Below are 18,852 nucleotides of genomic sequence, written 5' to 3'. Positions count from 1 at the left end.
GCATTTCTTCAGCATTTTATTGGGTGTCCTTCTCACCCTCATTCTGGTAAAGTAGATTATTGCTGCCTTCTGAGAGCATCTTTCAGCTTTCCCAAGTGGGGATTCTTTGATCTTCCAGATGTTTTAGATGACAGCTCCCCCTCTGGGTCTGATGGGACTTGTAGGCCACAACATCTGGAATGCCAAGGTTTCCTGATTATGTCCAATTTAGTGGCCCTATATTATTTGATATTTTCTGTACCTGTGAGAATCTTACTTGTTGGTGACAAAACATTTTTTGTACTGCAGATCCCAGTATTCCTTGGTGTTGAACTTTGTTATTTCTACAGCATAGATGCACATAAAGAAGAAGCTCATCCATCTGAATTAACGAATTTATAAAGACAGTGCAAAGAAGCTATCTGTTAAGAATTGTCTCTAAATTACAAATCTATGCTGCAGAAATAATGATGTTTGACACCACTTTCAGTACTGTAGTTCCATCCCAAGGAATCCTGGGATCTGCAATTTTACAGGGACTTTAGCCTTCTCTGCCAGAGTGCTGGTGCCTCACAAAAATACACATCCCAGGATTCTGTAGGATGGAGCCATGGCAGTTAAGGTGCTATCAGACTGCATTATTTATACAGTGTAGATCAGTGGTTCCCAACCTGTGGGTCGGGACCCCTTTGGGGGTCAAACGACCCTTTCACAGGGGTCGCCTAAGACCATCGGAAAACACATATTTGCATGTAGCAATGAAAATAATTGTATGGTTGGGGGTCGCCACAACATGAGGAACTGTATTAAAGGGTCGCAGCATTAGAAAGGTTGGGAACCACTGGTGTAGATGCATCCACAAAAAAAACAGCATTACCTGGATCCCAAACTTCTCCTCCTAACAATGATGCCATCAACTAGCTGTATTTAAATCACCTCTCCTTTACTTGAATTCTGTGTTTTCCATGAATATGAATAATGCATCACAGGACTTTAAAAGAAACATATATATATATATATCTATTCCAATTCTAATGGATTTTGTGGGAAGTATTTTTATTTTTCAATGTATATACCTTCAAACTTCTGGATTTCTTTCATTAACAACATCAATAATAATTCCACCACCTCTAATTCTTATGAAATCACTGTCTCAAATGTTACCATGTGTTCTTTGGCACTGGTTGGGTAGCAGCCCAGTCTGCAAATTATTGTACTTGTTGGGGAGGCTGAGAGCAATTTATCCTGAAAGCTTTTAGAGCTTAACACCCCTCTACCTAACCCTTTACTTTATATCACACACCCAGGGAACATGAATGCATATAGAACAAAATGAACGCCAATGTAAAGAAAAGGAAATGTCCTGCCGTTCATCACCAAGGCAACAGCGATTTTCTGTAGTATATACTTTTCCTAACAGATTTTTTATCCCTGCGGAATGCAGGCCACTTGGGAGAAATCTGGAGTTATAGGAAAGCTGATGTTAAGTCGAAGGCTTTCATGACCGGCATCCATGGTTTTTTGTGGGGTTTTTGGGCTATGTGGCCATGTTCTAGAAAATTTTCTTCCTGACGTTTCACCAGCATCCAGCCACAGATGCTGGCGAAACGTCAGGAAGAAAATTTTCTAGAACATGGCCACATAGCCCGAAAAACCCACAAAAAACCAAAGCTGATGTTGCTTTTTGTATGGTGTACAGACTGCCCCCGCCCCTTTCCCCGACGGATCGGGGCCTCAGCCGCCACAGTGGCAGCCCTGAGGCCCCGATCGACCACTTTTCCAGGCCACTTCCCCGCGGCCTGGAAAGGGGTGTCCTTGGGGCAAATTCCATGACCTAAATCCAGTTGTTAGTCCCAACTAGGGCAGATCCATTGATTCAATGGAACTTGATAAGTTTTGAGCCAATAGGTTTATGGTGGTTGGGACTAACAACATCCAAGTTCATACATTCATGTGTTTACACACACACACACACACACACACACAATTTGAATTGAGAGCAATTTGAAATAAAGGAACCCACCAGCAGTGGCAGTAAATTAGTTGCCACATGCCCATGGTGTTTATTGGCTCTTTGTAAGGATACCACATACATGCACATTCATGCACTGCTGATACACAGATGAAATGATAGCTGTACAAATGGTTATTGGCAATGGTGTCACTAGGTTTGGCATTGCCTGGTGCAGTAATTCATGGTGTCACCGCCCGCCCCCCACATTGACCACCTCCCATACCACACCATACAGAATCCTTAGCAATGTTTTTTGTACTAATGTTACTCATAACAAATGTATCACTTAATGTAATGGTAATAGTTGTGACATAAACAATTAGCAAAATTGAAATTATACCTTGAAATTACAATATCATATACACACAGTCTAAATGTCTTTCCATGTACATAGTCTTGTGTGCTTAAAGTGAAATTTTGGTAAGATGTGATGTTTTAAAAGAAACATTTAAAAGACTTTAATGTTTTATTTTATTTTTTACTAAAAATAAAAATTTAATTTAAACAAAAGTAATTTAAATTAAATGGGTTTAAAAAAAAACTTGGAGCCTCTCTTTTCTCCTCCCACTGAGTGTTGGCAGATTCACACCATCTCTTCAGCATTTTAAAGGAATGCAGGCAAATTTCACAGCCCATTTATGCCAAAAGGCAGATGTTTGGGAATAAGTGGTGTCACCTCCCCCTTTAGGCTGTCATCTGGCGCATCCCGCCTCACCCCTAGTAATGCCCCTGGTTACTGGAATTTGATTTCCATTCATATCAGGACATGTTCAGTCACCAATGTCTGATCTGCAGGTGTAACATTAACTCACTAAGTTCCCATTGGTTTTATAAATGTGCTCCAGTAAAGATTAAAAATAGGATTTAGAGCCACATACTCTCAGTGTAGTGAGATTATTATTGAGTGGCCATTCACTTCACATTTAATGAGATGCATTTCTTATCAGTTTTCCCCACTATGGCCATCGTCATCATAAACATTATTGTACGTATAGCCAAAGCCCTGCACAATATATGGAATAAAACATGAACTAATTTTTTTAAAAATTAAAAATATTAGACACCATTTTACATACCCTTGTAAAACCAACAAATAAAAAGTATAAAATTAATATTTTATCAGTTGGCATTACTACATAAAGAAGGATGTTACCCTTTCAGCCTTTCACTCGGTTCTGTAATTATTAAAAATGAAAGTATAATTCTTCAAAATATTTCTTCTGTGTAACTGAAAAAGTGAAATAATTAGTTACAGTTCCATTTCCAATAATTTTATTTAAATAATTAGTGATAATTGTGCATTATGCATTATGACTACAGCACAGGTATGGGCATCATGTGCAGTAAAGAAGTTCCTATGAAAAAAATCAAAAATCAAAATGCAATCTAGTTTACAGGGCTCCTGCAATATGTAGTTATTGCCCCATTTGCTTGCTATTTTCCTTCCTCTTACTACACTCCAGAGGAAGTAACAAAGTGACAAATTTGTGCAACTAGTTCAGCACTATCTGAATTCTTGTAAAATGGTTTTGCAATTTACTTTCCCCAGTCTTCCTCTTCCTTCATTGATTTCCATGACATAATAGGAACATTCAGTGCAAAATGTTACTCTTGCTGCATAGGATTAGTTTCCTTTAAAAACAGAACAGTACCACTTAATTTCAGCTATGAAGGAGACACTACATCACCAGAAGGGGAGAAGGGGAGGGGTTACAACTAAGCCCCCAGGAGCCTGGCTAAAACTTCCTTCGGCTTAGCTGGTGGTAAGACATGATGGGAATGGTAGTTCATCAGAACCTGGAGGGCCGTAGCTTCCCCACCCCTGCACTAACAGAAGATAGATCCTAGACTCAATCCATAGTTTTAAAAAGCATGCTGTCATCTCCTTACAGTGTAACTTTATTCTTGCATATTTTGAATTAACTAATATTCAAATGATTATTTTTGTCACTATTAACTAAGGGCACGGGTACACAGGTTAATTACACTGGTTTCCCTCAAAGTGACTTGTTCACACAATGCAAAACCAAGCCCGGAGTCTAGTGCGGACTACCAGTTCTACACTGAATCCATTCTTTCCCTCCCTTAAACTGGTATAAAATAATTCATTTTTGCTCTAGATTTTACAGGAGAATCTGTAGAATTTCACAGCAGTGCGGGGCAGCTGTCTACATCCAAGTCCCTGCTGTGTTGTCTGGCACCACCGTTGGTGGTGCAAGTTGGTCTTTCTGAGGTCACAATGAAGTGCGTAGACATGGCACCACTGGATGTCATAGTAGGGACTGTGTGTAGACAGCTACCACGTGTTGCTGGAGAATGCAGAGATAATAGGAGGAATCTGAGATAGTTTTGGGGCCAGAATACTTTGAGAGCGGCCTGGAGTATTCCAGCCATGGTAGACGATTCCTTACTGGTGAAAACACCTTACTTGGGTAATTAGATTTTATTCAGCAGTGTTACAAAATTCTAGTTGCAGAGGCTACTGATGAAGGTAAAGGTAAGGTAAAGGTAGTCCCTTGACATGAATGTCTAGTTGTAACCGAATGTAGGGGGCAGTGCTCATCACTATTACTAAGCCGAAGAGCCAGCATTGTCTGAAGACGAATCTGGTGGTCATGTGGCCTGCATGACTGCACCGAACACTGTTGCTTTCCCACCAAAGTTGTATCAATCTATCTATTTGCATTTGCATGCTTTTGAACTGCTAGGTTGGCAGAAGCTGGGGGCTAGTGATGGGAGCTCACCCCCATCACACAGCGCTTGGGCTTCGAACTGCTAACTTTCCAATCTTCTGATCATCAGAACTGGCATCTTAACCACTGAGCCACCACATCCCACTGATGAAGACAGATTAGTAAAAAAAAAGTTTTTAAATTGTTTTTCCATTAAAAAATTGTTGTATAATTGGTTAGAAGCTTCTTCAGTTGGTAAACATAATACAGTTGGGAGAAATCTATTCCATTAGAACTCATCTTTTGTAATTACTGTATCTTCTAAAGGTTTTTCAATGTGTTGCTTTTGAGCAGTGAGCCAAATATATTGATGACTGTTGTTTTGTGTATGCATACTTGTCACACTTTGCTTTCTGCTTGAACAGGCCTTGCATGTATTTAAAGCACTACGATATCTTGCAAAACCTATTCATTTAGACGTGACATTGGAATGAATGTACTCACCACAAATCTAATTCATGCCATTGTCAACTGTCTGCAGAACCTTTTTTTGGCCTCCACCTCCAGTTTACCCACCACTTGCATTAGCATTCCTGGATCCATGTAGATAAAAATGATCCCCATATGCCTACCAGCATATTATATGGTCTTACTTTATATAGTTTCTGCAGAGTATGAGGTAGCTGTGCTTCACAACTCATTGCCACTTCCCCAAATCAAGTATCCATTCTAGTTTCCCTCACATCATGGCTCTGCTCCCAGTTCTCCCAACCTATTTTTTTAATCATAGGGGGTAGATAAAGATAGCTAAGTAAAATCCACAGGTTAAATGCAAGTCCAGTGAGCAGAATTCATCTCAGCCATGTGTTTTCTAGTTACAAAATTTGCACTATTCTAGTGCTGAATCTTAGGTCCTTACTCTTGTTCCAATACTGCAGTCCAGGTCTGTTAGAATTGGTGGGAGTCAGATGCATATGTCTTTTTTGCCTCTTACTTTCAGTATCCATACTTTTTTCTGTCTAGCCTTGTTTAGATGTTAGGGAAATGTGTTAAATAAATATGCAAGGTGGGAGAGTAAGCAAACCCTGTCTCCTTCCCACATTATTTTCAGCATGCTCTTCTACTTGTGAAAATATGAACTCCAGAACTAGAGAAGCTTCTGTGTTCATGGAGACTCTCCAGAAAATTTGAAACAGTGCTTTTTCCAGGGTTCAGTTCAGAACTCACCTTACATAACTGAAATGGAGGGAGCCAGGCTAGCATGCTCCTCCTCCTTATGCGTTTGTTTGAAAAACTGTTTATTTGCTACTTAACACAAAGCAGGAGAGGTTACCTGAATAGGACAACAAGCCGAATCAGCTGCTGATGCTATACTTTGGAATGATAATAGCATTTGGGGTCATTAAGTTAAAAAGCAATTCTCTTTATCAATGCCATGATGATAAATAACATGCATTATTTCTAATGCTGCCGTACCTGCTTTTAAAATCTCTGCATTCTGACAGGTAAACCAATGTCACTGTATGGAAAACTTTGGAGAACTGATGTGTAGCAGTGGGCTTAGCCTCATGGATTTATTTTTTAAAAGCAAGAAAATAGTAATGAGGTTTTTAAAAAAATAAAATACATTGATGAATTTGGCTTGTACAGGTAGACTCTCCCATACCCAGAATTCTGAAATCCAAAATATTTCAAGAACCAAAACTTTTTTCATGGGTGGCTGAGATGGTGATCATTTGCTTTCTGATGGTTCAGTGTACACAAATTTTCATGCAAATGTTCCATGCAAACTATTTTTGGAAATATTGTATAAAATTACATTGAGGCCATGTTTATAAAATGTATATGAAAGATCAATGAATTTTCTGTTTAGACTTGGGTTCCATTTCCAGGATACTTCATTATGTATATATATGTACATTCAGGTATTCCAAAATCCAAAAGGAATACAAATTCCAAAGCACTTTTGGTTCCAAGCATTTTGGATAAAGGAGACCTTATCTGACCTGTACTGTCTTTCCTGACCCAAAGGCCTTCATTCGCTAATTATGCTGAAGCAAAGCCAAAACTAGGGCAAGCATTTGATTTCATTTAGACTTAATGATGCAGAAAATCAAAACCATGCTAGGGTGGTACAACGAATGATCTAATACTAAAGTGCCAGTGATGGAACTCAAAGGACCCACTTCCCTTTATTTGGCTAGTCAATGGCATTGCCTGATTGCTGCTCCAATTCTGTGAGAGAACTGCCTTGAAGCATATTGCAGGAGGAGATGTTTAAGCTGTGTAGGGCTGAATAACCTAGTTGCCTCAGTCAGCAGATGATGGAGAGCAGCACAAGGCTCTTCCTTCTGAGCTGTCTAGTGATTATCCTCTGTTGGAGGAAACAACTGTGTGTTCAACATGGACCTATTCTATTCTCCTAAACTAGCTTACTAGTAGCCGGTATAGCAAAGGATGCCATTCCATTATGAGTTATCAACTATTTGCATAAATGGGGAAAGGTATATATAACAGTTCACCTCTGGCATCAACTTACATTGAGCTGTACCTGAAGATGGAAGTAGGGTAGGACAGTGGACAGTGTATTTGTGCCCCATCCTGGCTACTGCAGAATGGCTTTCTGACATTTCATGCTGTTATAGTCTTGGGCCGGTTAGGACCTATGGCAAACAAATACCTCCTTATGGTAGAGTTTGGAGAACTGAGGGGGGGGGGGTTCTGGCCCACGCCACGTTGTGCTGAAAACTTTTGTAAAACCAAAATGGGGGTTGGGGGACTTGCAGGGGGCTTGAGTGGGTTCATAAATTGGTCCCTAGGCTATACTTTCCCCACTCTGGTTTTTATAATTGAAACAGAGTGAGAGATGTTTATTTCCAACAAAGCCCTCCCGGTAGCTCATGATTTAAATGGAGCACACACCTCTCCTTCTTACAAGGAATGTGAAAATAGAGTACCTGTAGGTTTAGATCTCGCTGTTACATTTACATTGATAATCTTTGCACATATCTTGACTTTTGACTCTTGAAACAAAACATAACAGGTTTCCAGATGCTTTCAGAGGCATATTAATTAAAGAACACAGAACTCTCACACTCACTCAAACATGTACACACAGAGACACCATGCACAAAGGCTGCTTCAGCCTGTTCTGGTTGCTAAGCATTATGAGGAATTGGAATGTACAGTTCCATCAAGCCCATTTGTTGTGATTTTTTCCCCTTCTGCCATGAAAAAGCAGAGGGAGAGGGGAGAAAATAACAAGAGGAATTCTAACTGGTAAGGCACAAAATGCATCACTTGCAAGTCTTGAGACTTTCAGGAGAAGGGGTGGGAACCTTTCTTGAGAGAGAAACACTCACCTTGTAGATAAGAACATTCAACTTTCTGCCCACTGAGATACATGTCTCTGTTTTCTGAATTAACTCTCAGTATGGATAACACCTGGCAATAGAAACCAGAACTGACATATTGGTGGTAAATTTAATATGACCAAGGCAAAGGCAGTTCCCTGCAGAAATGTGCATGGGACTGTAACCTCACAAATGGGATACTCGTCCGTCATGCCTGTGACTTCAAGATACTTTTAGCTATTTTACAAATTAGCAGAATGAAATCACGAGACTGAAATGGTTGAATTTTGGCAATGATGTAGATAGACTTGAGTCAATTGACTCAGACTTAAGTTGGATTCAGGTCGCTTCAGTGACTTGACTTGACAAAAATAACACACTGGTTCGACTTTTGAGACCTGTACATATTTAGTGACTAACTTGCTGGCGCCACTCATTTCGAACAGCAGGCACGACCCACCTCAAGTGCACAGGGTGCATTTCTTTGAAAGGAACAGCAAATGCATCAGGCAATGGGCTTGAGGCAGAAAGATCTCAAATCAAGCAGAGCAAATCAAGGGCTTCCCTCTGTCCCCTGGTATGCCAGAATACCTCAGTTTACCATCTTATTCAGTGTCACACACACAACCGTGTGATATTTCCTCGGGACTGTGAAAGCCATTAGAATGCTGCTGTTTCCTATGCAACAGAGGTAACATCAGAATGAAATCTCAGTCTGAGAAGGGATATTTTCTTGGCATTCCTTTGTAAATATTGTTACACAGTTAAAAGAAACCGATCGGTTGTTTAGTCCAATCTCCTCCAGGTTCAGGAACCTACAGTCATACCATAAATAAACACCATTAAAAGTCATACATATTTCTGAAGCTAGTTAGAATATTGTTATCATGCTGGTTGGCTCTGAAACATCTCAAACAAGCAAACAAATATCTACAGGCTATTTCTCCTTGTTCAGGGGTCAAACGTTTCTGGAAAACAGATGAATAGATTATTTTTATTTTTTGTCAATTGTGTGCTAGGAGGAACTGCTTTCAAAGGGGACCCTGATTTTTGGCTGTTTGGAATACCAGCTGCTTTTAGTCCAGTAGAGCTAGTCCAAAGCTAAAGTATTTTTGACTGAAATGTACCGGACTCCCGCATGAGCAGCAGAGACAGATCAGTCTGAGAAGCAGATGGTCCCACCTCAAGTACCCAAGAAGGGGACAACAGAGGTGGAAACTGGAGATTTTATTAGGAAAGTATACTAACTAGTAGTGGTTACAAATAATAAAAGAGTTGGCTATGATTAACTAGTTAAGACATTCCATAAATGATTATGAGGTTTGATACAGATTTGGGTTGTAGTTATGCAATATGATTTCAGCTTTGGAGAAGTAAAATACTGAAACAGAAGTTATAGTGAGAATTGGAAAGAGAAATGGGAGGACCTTTTACGATTAAGACACAAAACAAATTCAAAGATTAATAAAACAGAATTAAATAATATTTCAAAATCATTTCAAATCACTATTTAATCACTATTATTCCAAGCCCTTCCAGGCCCATTTTTAAAGCCAAGAAAAAAATGAATCCAGATATATTTTTTTTCCTGACATAACTTCAGCCTTTCCAATTTCAGTGAACCAAAGTGCAATTAACTTAGTTTTGTTTCATTCTATTGTGTTTATACCCCTAATAGAAAGTTGCAAGGAAGTTGGTAATTCAAACTGTGAAGTCTTAGCACAGGATGCTTTTAGGCAGCTATGTAATTGAAATGCTTAATAAATGCCAAGTGTTCAGATGCTGTGTTTTGCTAACATTAGGGTAGAAGACTACATTTGTGATAATGTAAATATAATTCAGGCCATAGTTAATTATAACACAGATTGGCTTTGGCAAGCTGGCTTTTCTTCAGCTGCCCAAGGCAAATCTTGCTTTCCTGTTTCCCACTCTGTGCACTTGACGGCATCCTTGGTGACCTATTTTTAATGCAATGGCAGATTACTCTTCAATAGAGTGAATAATTCATAGGAATAGTAGCACCATCACACTAGAAGTACAATAGAAGCTTTTATGCCTGCCAAATTGTGGATAGAGACAGCATTCTCTGGCATTTTCTACAGAATTAGCAAAACAAGATACATGTGAAATGAACGATTCTTTCAAATGTAACAATATCAGGAGCAGTGAATGGCGTGAAAAAGCTGTAGGGGCAAGTCAACTTTGCCTGCATATGTTTATCATAGAGCTGTTGCTGTATCTTGAAGATTTGAAAGAATGTAACACTAAAGGAAAGGACTCAAAGGAAGAAACAAAGGGTGATATTTTTTCTTCATTTGCATTTTCTGTATCTTGTTATTGTTGTGTGCCTTCACGTCATTTCTGACTTATACCAACCCTAAGCAAAACAGTCACAGGAGTTTCTTTGCCTTCCTCTGAGACTGAGAAAGTGTGACATGCCCAATTTCACCCAGTAGGTTTCCATGGCTAAGAGGGGATTTAAACCCTAGTCTCCAGAGTGGTAGACCAGTGTTCAAACTTCTACACCAAGCTGGCTCTCTTGCTCTATAAAGCTATAAAGAAAGCTTTCCCCAGAGATAATTTGTAGGTCATGAATACAAGTAAGAGATGGAGCTGGTAGAGAAACCAGTAGTAGTGTTACCATTCCAAAGCTTTCTGAAAAATGTATAGCCCAGGAAAATGTATCTATAAGAGACATAAATGTCCAATAGTAAACTGAGACATGGCAGGTTAAAACTGTCATGCACTTTTCTCTGATAAATTTGGCAAATGTCCAGTTTCATGAACTACCCAGAAATCCCACAGAAACATGATGTACAGAATTTCTTGCACTAATGGAGACAGAAATGTTTTTTTAATGATTAGGGGGATGTTGCTGCTGTTGTTATGTTTATTTATAAATATACAAATAAATAAATTTGCCCCCTCCAAAGTAATTGGGACTCAAAGCAGCTCACAGTTTAAAAGGGGAGATACAGTCTGCCAGATAGCCTGGGCCTGAGTTATAAAGGGCTTTATAGAGCATAACCAACACTTTGAATTGCGCCAATAAATAAGCTGGCTGCCAGCGGGGCTATTATGACAGGGGTGATTTATGGTTTCTGTAACCTGCCTTGGTTAACAGTTTGGCTGCAGCTCTTTGGACAAGCAGCAGTTTCAGAACACTCTTCAAAGGTGGCCCCAAGTGGAGTGCATTACAGTCATCCAAATGGGATGCAATTAAGACATGTACAACTGTGGCCAGATCTGACATCTCAATGGGCGATGTCTCAATGGGAATGGGTGCAGTTGGCATACAAGTTTAAAATGTTTAAATGTATTACTGACCACTGCAGAAACCTGGGCCTCCAGGTTCAAAGCTGAGTCTAGCAATACATTCAAACTGTGAACCTGTTTTCAGGGGGAGTGTAACCGCATGCAACACAGCATAAAATAAATCAAATGGTAAACAGAAACCTCAGAGCATTGTTGCAGGCAAAGGGGAGCTAACTGGACTTTTGTTTACCAATAGCAAAGCACTGAAAGCTGAGTGTTTCTGTGATGAGGTTATACAGTTGTGCAGGGCAATAGAGCTGGGGGAAGAGCTGCTGTTTTTCATCAAACACATTGCAAGTACATATCAAAATAAGCCTTCACTGGAGTGTCAAAATACAACTAGGTCATGATGGGCACATGTGTGCATTATTCACTTTTTTGTTACTCCTTTAAAAAGCATAGAATTGGGTGCTTTCCTGATAATTATTTCTGGACATTTTAAAGGGACAAGCAGTGAGTAATACTTGCACACATCTTCCACAACAGAATGAAACTTGCACACGTGGATTTGTCCTTATAAGTGTGCTTTTGTTTCTAATTTGTTGCACTCAGCTTGCACATTTTCCCTAAGGGTATACTACATATGTGAAAACACTTCATTTTCATAGCACTTGCTGTAGGGTGACAAGCACTGATGGGAGTTGGAGTCCAGCAACATCTAGAGGGTCAGACCTTGTCTACTTATTAAATCTAGCATTATAACACTGTTGAGAGTAACAGTCAAACAGTGTGATGACACCTAGTGATGGAACATAAGCATTAAAACTTATTAATACCTTGTTCCAGTTTTAGTTGTCCATATTTTACATTTGACTACTTGCAGAAGGAATAGTTAGTAAGGCTTATGTATAATACAAAGGTCTTCTTTGGTATTTTGTCTAATATGAATTAAATTACTGTATATACTCATGTATTAGTCTAGAAATTTTAGTCAAAAAATTGATCCCAGAAACCTGGGTCGACTTATATATGGGTGAATGTAAGTACTGTACTTTAACTCTTATCAAAAAAGGAAAACTGAGAGCAATCAGGTTTTGAAAGATTTGAATAAGACATTTATGTATGTTTGTCAGCATTTCTGACAACTTAGTTAGTTAGTTAGTTAGTTCACAGCTCACATTTCTCCCAGCACAGGATTCAAAGCAGCTTTCTGAGTAATAGCCTCTGTTGTAGTAGAAATAAGGCTAACAGATTTACTGTAGTGCATGCTTTCATGAGAATCTGATCCATGTAAGCTTACTTTATATTAAACCTGACAGTATTTAATGTGTCCTAAGATTCTTTGTTCTTTATAGTATTGCTGGTAATAGAGTGTCTTTATACTATTGCTAGTACAGTGGACCCTCCACATTAGCTGGGGTTAGTGGCACAGGACTCCAGGACAACTTTGTGGTCAAGATCCGCCAGACGTTGACCATGAAATTGTGCTGGAGGACCTACAAACGCCTAGAGAAGTGTTCTCCCTAGGAATCTCTAGGTTCCCTAGCATGACATTTGGCAGAGGTTGACAACATGGTCATGCTGGAAAACCTAGAGATTCCCTATAGAGACCATATTATTCAAATTCATGAAAAATCAAATCCGCAATAGTCAAAGATGCAGATGTGGAGGGCCACCTCTAATAGAATGTTAACAAATTTTCACATTCTGATGTGAATGCTCATATACAGCCAGCCTCGGTTTTGGCTCATCCCTTCCTAGAATACCCAAGAGGTTGTGCCACCACCAATCAGAATTGGACTCAAGAAACGTCTGGCATAATTGCCAACACCAGTAAAACAGCAGTGTCAGTATCAGAAACTGAACTTGGCAGATTGTTGTAGCAGCACTGGGTAATAAATAAGCCAGAAAAGGATCCACTGAGGTGTGGTGGAGGGACTGCATTACATAAATATTTGTAGAGGAAACAAGAATGCAAGAGTGATGAGACGAAGGAAAATGGAGAGCCCTCCTGACCCATAGCAGCTAGTTTAGTCTCTGACAAGCAGCTGTCTCAGTGATCCTTATAAGTCACTGGCAGCACAGATGATGCTGGAGTCAAGACTCTGCAGAGAGCACCCACACACCCCAGTCCTTCTTTGCCTCTCCCTCTGCCATACATTCTCTTCTCTCTCTACAGTAACTTTACCAGGGTAACAGAATCGGTGATGCTTCTGCTGGCAGGAGAGTGAGTCAGACCAGCTAATGACTGCGCGCAAGCTGGTAACTGCTGCTCTCACCCCCTCCCTCCCCACCAGTCTTTCCTTTTAAATCAGACACACTAACTAAGCCAGAGCTGGCTGCATAGTACAGTACTCAGTACAGAGTGCTGCTGCTCATATTCTGTTGCTGCTTTTATGAGGATCACTTATAGAAGAGGAGGAACTTTTGGGTTGCAGATGACTGTATTCAGCCTCCTTACTATGAGTGTGAGTCTGTGCATTTAGGTAGGTGCCTGTCCTCCTCTCCCTTGCTTTCCCTTAATTTTCTGACTTTTGAGGACTAATATTGTTGCATGTTCCTTCCCAATATTGCAGTGTTGGTTGTTGTCCTGTGCTGTAGTAGTAAAGTTATTTCAGAATGTTTCAAATGCAGCACTGATTCATTGTGACATGTGGATGTCAGTTGCTGTAAGGAAATTGTTAAAAGCATGAAAATGTTGTCACTGTCAAATAGGACAGTGTGCCATTTCAGCATAGTTGTGTTTTTATTCTGTGGAGTGGGACACTGTTGAATTAATTCAGTGTTACAAATCATTTGGTAAGATTATATTTTCTTTTAAATGCAGCAGAATCATAAGTCTGATTAATGTTCTGGGTAAGAACTCAGGTGTAAGCAAGTCAAATATAGTATTCCAATGGAAAGATAACAACATGACTTTTTAATCTTGATATTTTGCCAAATCAATAGTGTAAAAGAAGATTCTTTTGAGTTTCTCCAAGGTTCCTTTTCTTGTTCTCTAGCTTGCTACTGTAAGCCATTTTGCCTGGAAATGTAGCTACCATGTGAAGATGTCAAGCAAATACTTGAAACCTAGATGATGGATAGTCAATCATGATTGCATTTTTAGTTTGGATTATTATTTTTCTCCTTTTCCTTGTTTGTAGCTGCACTGATAAAATATGTTATAGATGTTTCAGCTTTTTATAGCATTGCCAGATGCCCCTTATTTTAAGGGTTGTTGTTAAGTTGAAAGGGCTTGTTCCTCCCTTTGGAATGTTATGGTCCTCTAAATATAATTAACAGAGCCTAGTTTGTTTGCTTGTTTTTTTACAAGTCCACAGCACAGATATACATCACAGCACTCTATTGCCCCTTGACAACCCTGTCATTATCAGTCGCACACCAATGGATTTGAAAGTGCTTAACAAAATCCTTTGTGTTGTTATACTTTTCAACAGCAATTCATTTCAAAGTTCTCCAGTTCAAGTTTTCATTCATTTCAGTGGGACTTGAGTAGAAGAACATTTCAGTGGATTGTGTGCTCTGCCCAGTCTTGGAAAAAACCTCTTCCATGCCCCATGCTTTCTATGAAAATCTAAATGTTTTCCTTGAGAAAAATATTTGAATTTATCTATCATTGAATGGAGCATCTTAATCCTCTTCCCAGGAATCATTTAACATATCTTGGGGTTTAAGGTGTCTTTGGGTTTTCTCTGTGATAGCCTTTATGGAGGGCTTTATTATCAATTATAATATTGACAAAAAAGCTAAAGGGAATGTTTGGAACTGTGGAGTCGCAATATTATTAACTTTTAAATGAACAGGATAACATATTTGAATGGTAGAAGTCTTCTGCTATGTGATAAGATATTTTCCTGGCTTTGGAAAAGTATCTGTGACAGCAGTGGTGGTAATAGGCATTTGTCCATTTATCATTCCAAATGCAACAGTCTTTTACATTCCAAGCTTTTGCATTGTTTACTTTCTGCCACACACTAAGAGACCTTAGAAAATAACAGTCCCAATTAGAAACATTATCATTTCTCTGTGCCCACAGCTAATTGGGATTCAGGAGCAAATCTTCCTTTCTACAGAAACAAAGGCTGGGATGTACTTAGTGAGGTTCGCATGGGAAAGAGAAGAGGTTTCCACTTAGGGAAACTGTTCTGTGGTATGTGCCAGACCTGGCTGAGACACAGTGGTAACTTGGAGGTTCCTGTGCTGCACTGTCCTGATTTACATGCAAGGCTGGCCTTAAGCTAGGGATTGGCTTCTGGAGCAGACCCAACTCCCTTAGTGGTACAGAGAGTAAGGACTTGGCAGCCCTCCTTCTGCACTTCTCTTTGGCAGTAACACAAGGAAGGATAGGCATGACAGGACCACATGAGCAGCAGTAACAACAACAAGAATAGATGACAGATCTTCTTTCATCTTCATGCTCCTCAAGAGAAATATCTTGAAAAAGCATGATATACAGTAGAGCAGTGGCTCTCAACATGCGAGTCGTGACCCCTTTGGAGGTCAAATGATTATTTCACAGGTCACCTAGGACCATCACAAAACAGTAGCAAAATTACAGTTATAAAGTAGCAATGAAAATAATTTTATGGTTGGGGGTCACCACAATATGAGGAACTGTATTAAAGGATCTCAGCATTAGGAAGGTTAAGAATCGGTGATATAGAGGAAGTCAGGGGCATACCAGGTAGAAAAAGAAGTCTTTTTCTCATGCTTGTATAGCATGCTTTGCATTCAGCTATCCTCACAGCTGTTTTCAATAGCATGAAGGAAAAAGTGACAGAAATAGAAGTGGGAAAGAGATGTGATAGTGGATGAGACTGTTGGTTGGGATGGGTCAGTGGAGAAATATTAACCTACCATCTACCACTGATTGTCCAAAGCTAATGGCAAAACTAGTGGCTCATTCACACTACACAATTGTAGCAATATTATTCCAGTTTAACTTCCATGGTTCCATCCTATGGAATCTTTGAATTTGAGGCACTAGAGGAGGACTTTGGCTGATATTTTTAAATGCTGCTCCCTAAACTGTAAATCCATAGGACAAAGCCATGCAGGCAGCAGGCATCTGGCATTGCCTTCTGGATGAGCTGGTAGTGAAAGCATCTGAACTTTACTTTGAGTAGCAAGAAAGCAACATGAGGAAAAGGGTAATTTTGTTCTTCTTATAGCCCATTTTGAACACTGAGAGATATTTGCAGCATACCTATTCCACTGGAATAACTACCTGCATTGCTATTGTAGCACCATACACTGAAGCAATGTTTTATTCATCCTTTCCCCTTCTCTCTCACAAACATGGTGCTCATATATAGTGATCTTGTGATGTTGTATTGGCATACCTGTTCATATGTCCTATCCTTGGCATTTTTGCCCTTGCTGAGGGAATTCTAAAGTCAGTGGTACCTGTAAACTCTTTAAGATCCTCTTGGGAAAGGGATAAATAAAATGAGCCTTGAAGTAAATATAAAGCAGTTTATTACCGCCATATAAAAATAGTAGGTAATGTACTGCAGTTATTCCACTGTCTGCTGTGGTAAGGAACAAAACACTCAGAGTGACAGCTCAAAAGCAGAGCTGTGATCAGCTCATTCATACGTTGACAGATCTTCATAATATATCAGGATGAGTGAAACTGCTAACACAGTGATCATGTACCTGCACCAGCAGCTGCTGTTGCTTCTTGTGGCACTGAACTCTAAATAAGAAGCAAGGTAATTGTCACAAGAGTTAAGCAAAATAGGTGACCGTCACAAGTGACTGAGTCTATCCAAGAAGTTGTAGTGATTGGAATAAAAAAGAAAATGGGCATTTGATGTGTCTGCCATTTCTTCCAGAATGACAGGTAGGGGAACTCACTTTAATAATACATTTTGTGGGCAGTATGGACAAAGGAGACTTTATCTGTGTGCAGTTTGGTGTTTGGGTTATTTTCATTTGCCAGGCTAAGCCATTCTGTTTGCAAGAGAGACCCTCTTATGTTTGTGAGCATTCAACCATCAAAAAATACCAGTTGAAAATAGACAATGTGGAAAATGAATGAGAGCAGTGCCCTCTGAGAAGGAAAATAAAAGGCATTCCTCGAAGTAGACTGACTGGGAAGTGCAGTAACTCTGCTGAAGCAGTTGTAATGTCAGCCTCAAGCTATTTCCACTCAGTGAAGTGCTGGAAATTCTGGGTATCCATCCTTGAAAACAAAATAGTCAAGAAATCTCAAGGATTTTCTGTCATGTTCGCTCATTTTCATTTAAAACAGAGAGAATGAGAGAGCGAGCCTGGAATAGCAGCTAAAGGTGGCATTCTCCTGAAAATAACAGCATGTTACTATGGACTGTAGCTTCGATTTAACTGAAAAAGCCTTGATTAAATCTAATGCAAAAATGCAAAAAAGAGTGTTCTGTGGAATGCGTCCATCGAAGGAGGTACTATATATGACCTCCATGTACATAGAGAAAAGAAGTGCATTTAACCCTCCCCAGGGTGTTGGAAGCCACTGGGAATGAGCAATTAGAGAAGAGATAAACTAGACAGGTAAAGGGTTAAGTTAGCTTCCTCCTCCACTCCTTGCTCATGTGTCACAAAGTCTGTATCCTTTACCAGTATCCAGTTGACCAGCATAGACCTAAAATGCTAGGCAATAACCTACATAAAGTTCACATAGTTCTCCCTCCCTACTCTTCATGTCCAGAAGAACATTTCCTGTCCAGTCCAACTTCCATTTTCCAAACACACAGTCCTTTCCTCACCTTTTAATTGGAATGAAAAGTATTTAAGCTGTGAGCCACTGCACATATTTATGCCCTATTGCATGCAAGATTTGTTCATACAGACATGTCTACTTAGATGGAACTGACAGCCACATGAAAATTGTGTTGTATGAATCAACAATGAGTAGCACCACCTGGCACTTAATCCAGCTGTATGCAAACACAGGATGCCCTTCTAACATGGAGCCCAGAGCAGCAAACAACAAATATAAGTGTGCTCTTGTAAGTCAGCCTTCCCCAACCTGATATGCTCCCAATAACTGCTACAACAATCTCCATCATGTCCAATCAACATAGGAAATGACTGTGCTTCTGGGAAATGATGGGAAGTATAGCCCAGCAGATCATGATGTGGCCAGGTTGGAAAAGGCTGTAATATGCAGATGACACCACACTACTAGCAGCAAATAGTAAAGACTGAGCTTTGAAGAAAGTCAAGGAAGGAAGTGCAAAAGCAGGATTGCAGCTGAACATTAAGGGGAAAAAATGACCAAAGATGGATTGGAATAGGTGGAATTAATCTGTCAGGATGCTCTAGCAGTGGATTTTCTGCATTGATGTGGATCGGGTTGGATTATTAGGTGATGCTTGGAGTTACTTTCTGTTGCCAAGAAACTTAAATATGTGGAGTTGGAGTACAAAGAACAAAAACTTTATTTATGAACACAACAATTATTACAGGGAGAAGAACTTAACTTCAAGCTAATAATGTCAAGATCTTATATAAAAAAAAACAAATTGTCACAACTGACCAGCTGAAAACCCTTGAAATGACCAACTTGCCTGCAACATACACTAACATGCAAATA

At 39.6% G+C, this 18,852-nt stretch overlaps 1 protein-coding gene across 4 annotated transcripts in view; it reads left to right on the top strand.

Annotated features, from left to right (window-relative positions):
• Window positions 1-18,852, top strand: part of RIPOR2 (RHO family interacting cell polarization regulator 2) — a 156,096-nt gene that overhangs the window by 73,741 nt on the left and 63,503 nt on the right. Inside the window, exon 1 of one of the 4 annotated variants that reach the window (XM_042463914.1) lies at window positions 13,531-13,759. The exons of 2 other annotated variants lie outside the window; for them this stretch is intronic. Coding sequence is in view for 1 of the 2 variants with exons in the window: in XM_042463912.1 (XP_042319846.1) it covers window positions 17,115-17,121 (7 nt within the window). In the remaining variant the exon portion in view is untranslated. Of the gene's footprint in view, window positions 1-13,530; window positions 13,760-17,101; window positions 17,122-18,852 lie in introns of those variants that run through there. One more of the 4 variants, XM_042463912.1, reaches the window with a different exon arrangement.

This window comes from Sceloporus undulatus, chromosome 4 (genome assembly GCF_019175285.1).
Source record: "Sceloporus undulatus isolate JIND9_A2432 ecotype Alabama chromosome 4, SceUnd_v1.1, whole genome shotgun sequence".
NCBI classification, from domain to species: domain Eukaryota; kingdom Metazoa; phylum Chordata; class Lepidosauria; order Squamata; family Phrynosomatidae; genus Sceloporus; species Sceloporus undulatus.
The sequence above is the reverse complement of the archived record's forward strand: the minus strand, read 5'-3'. Positions and strand labels throughout refer to the sequence as shown.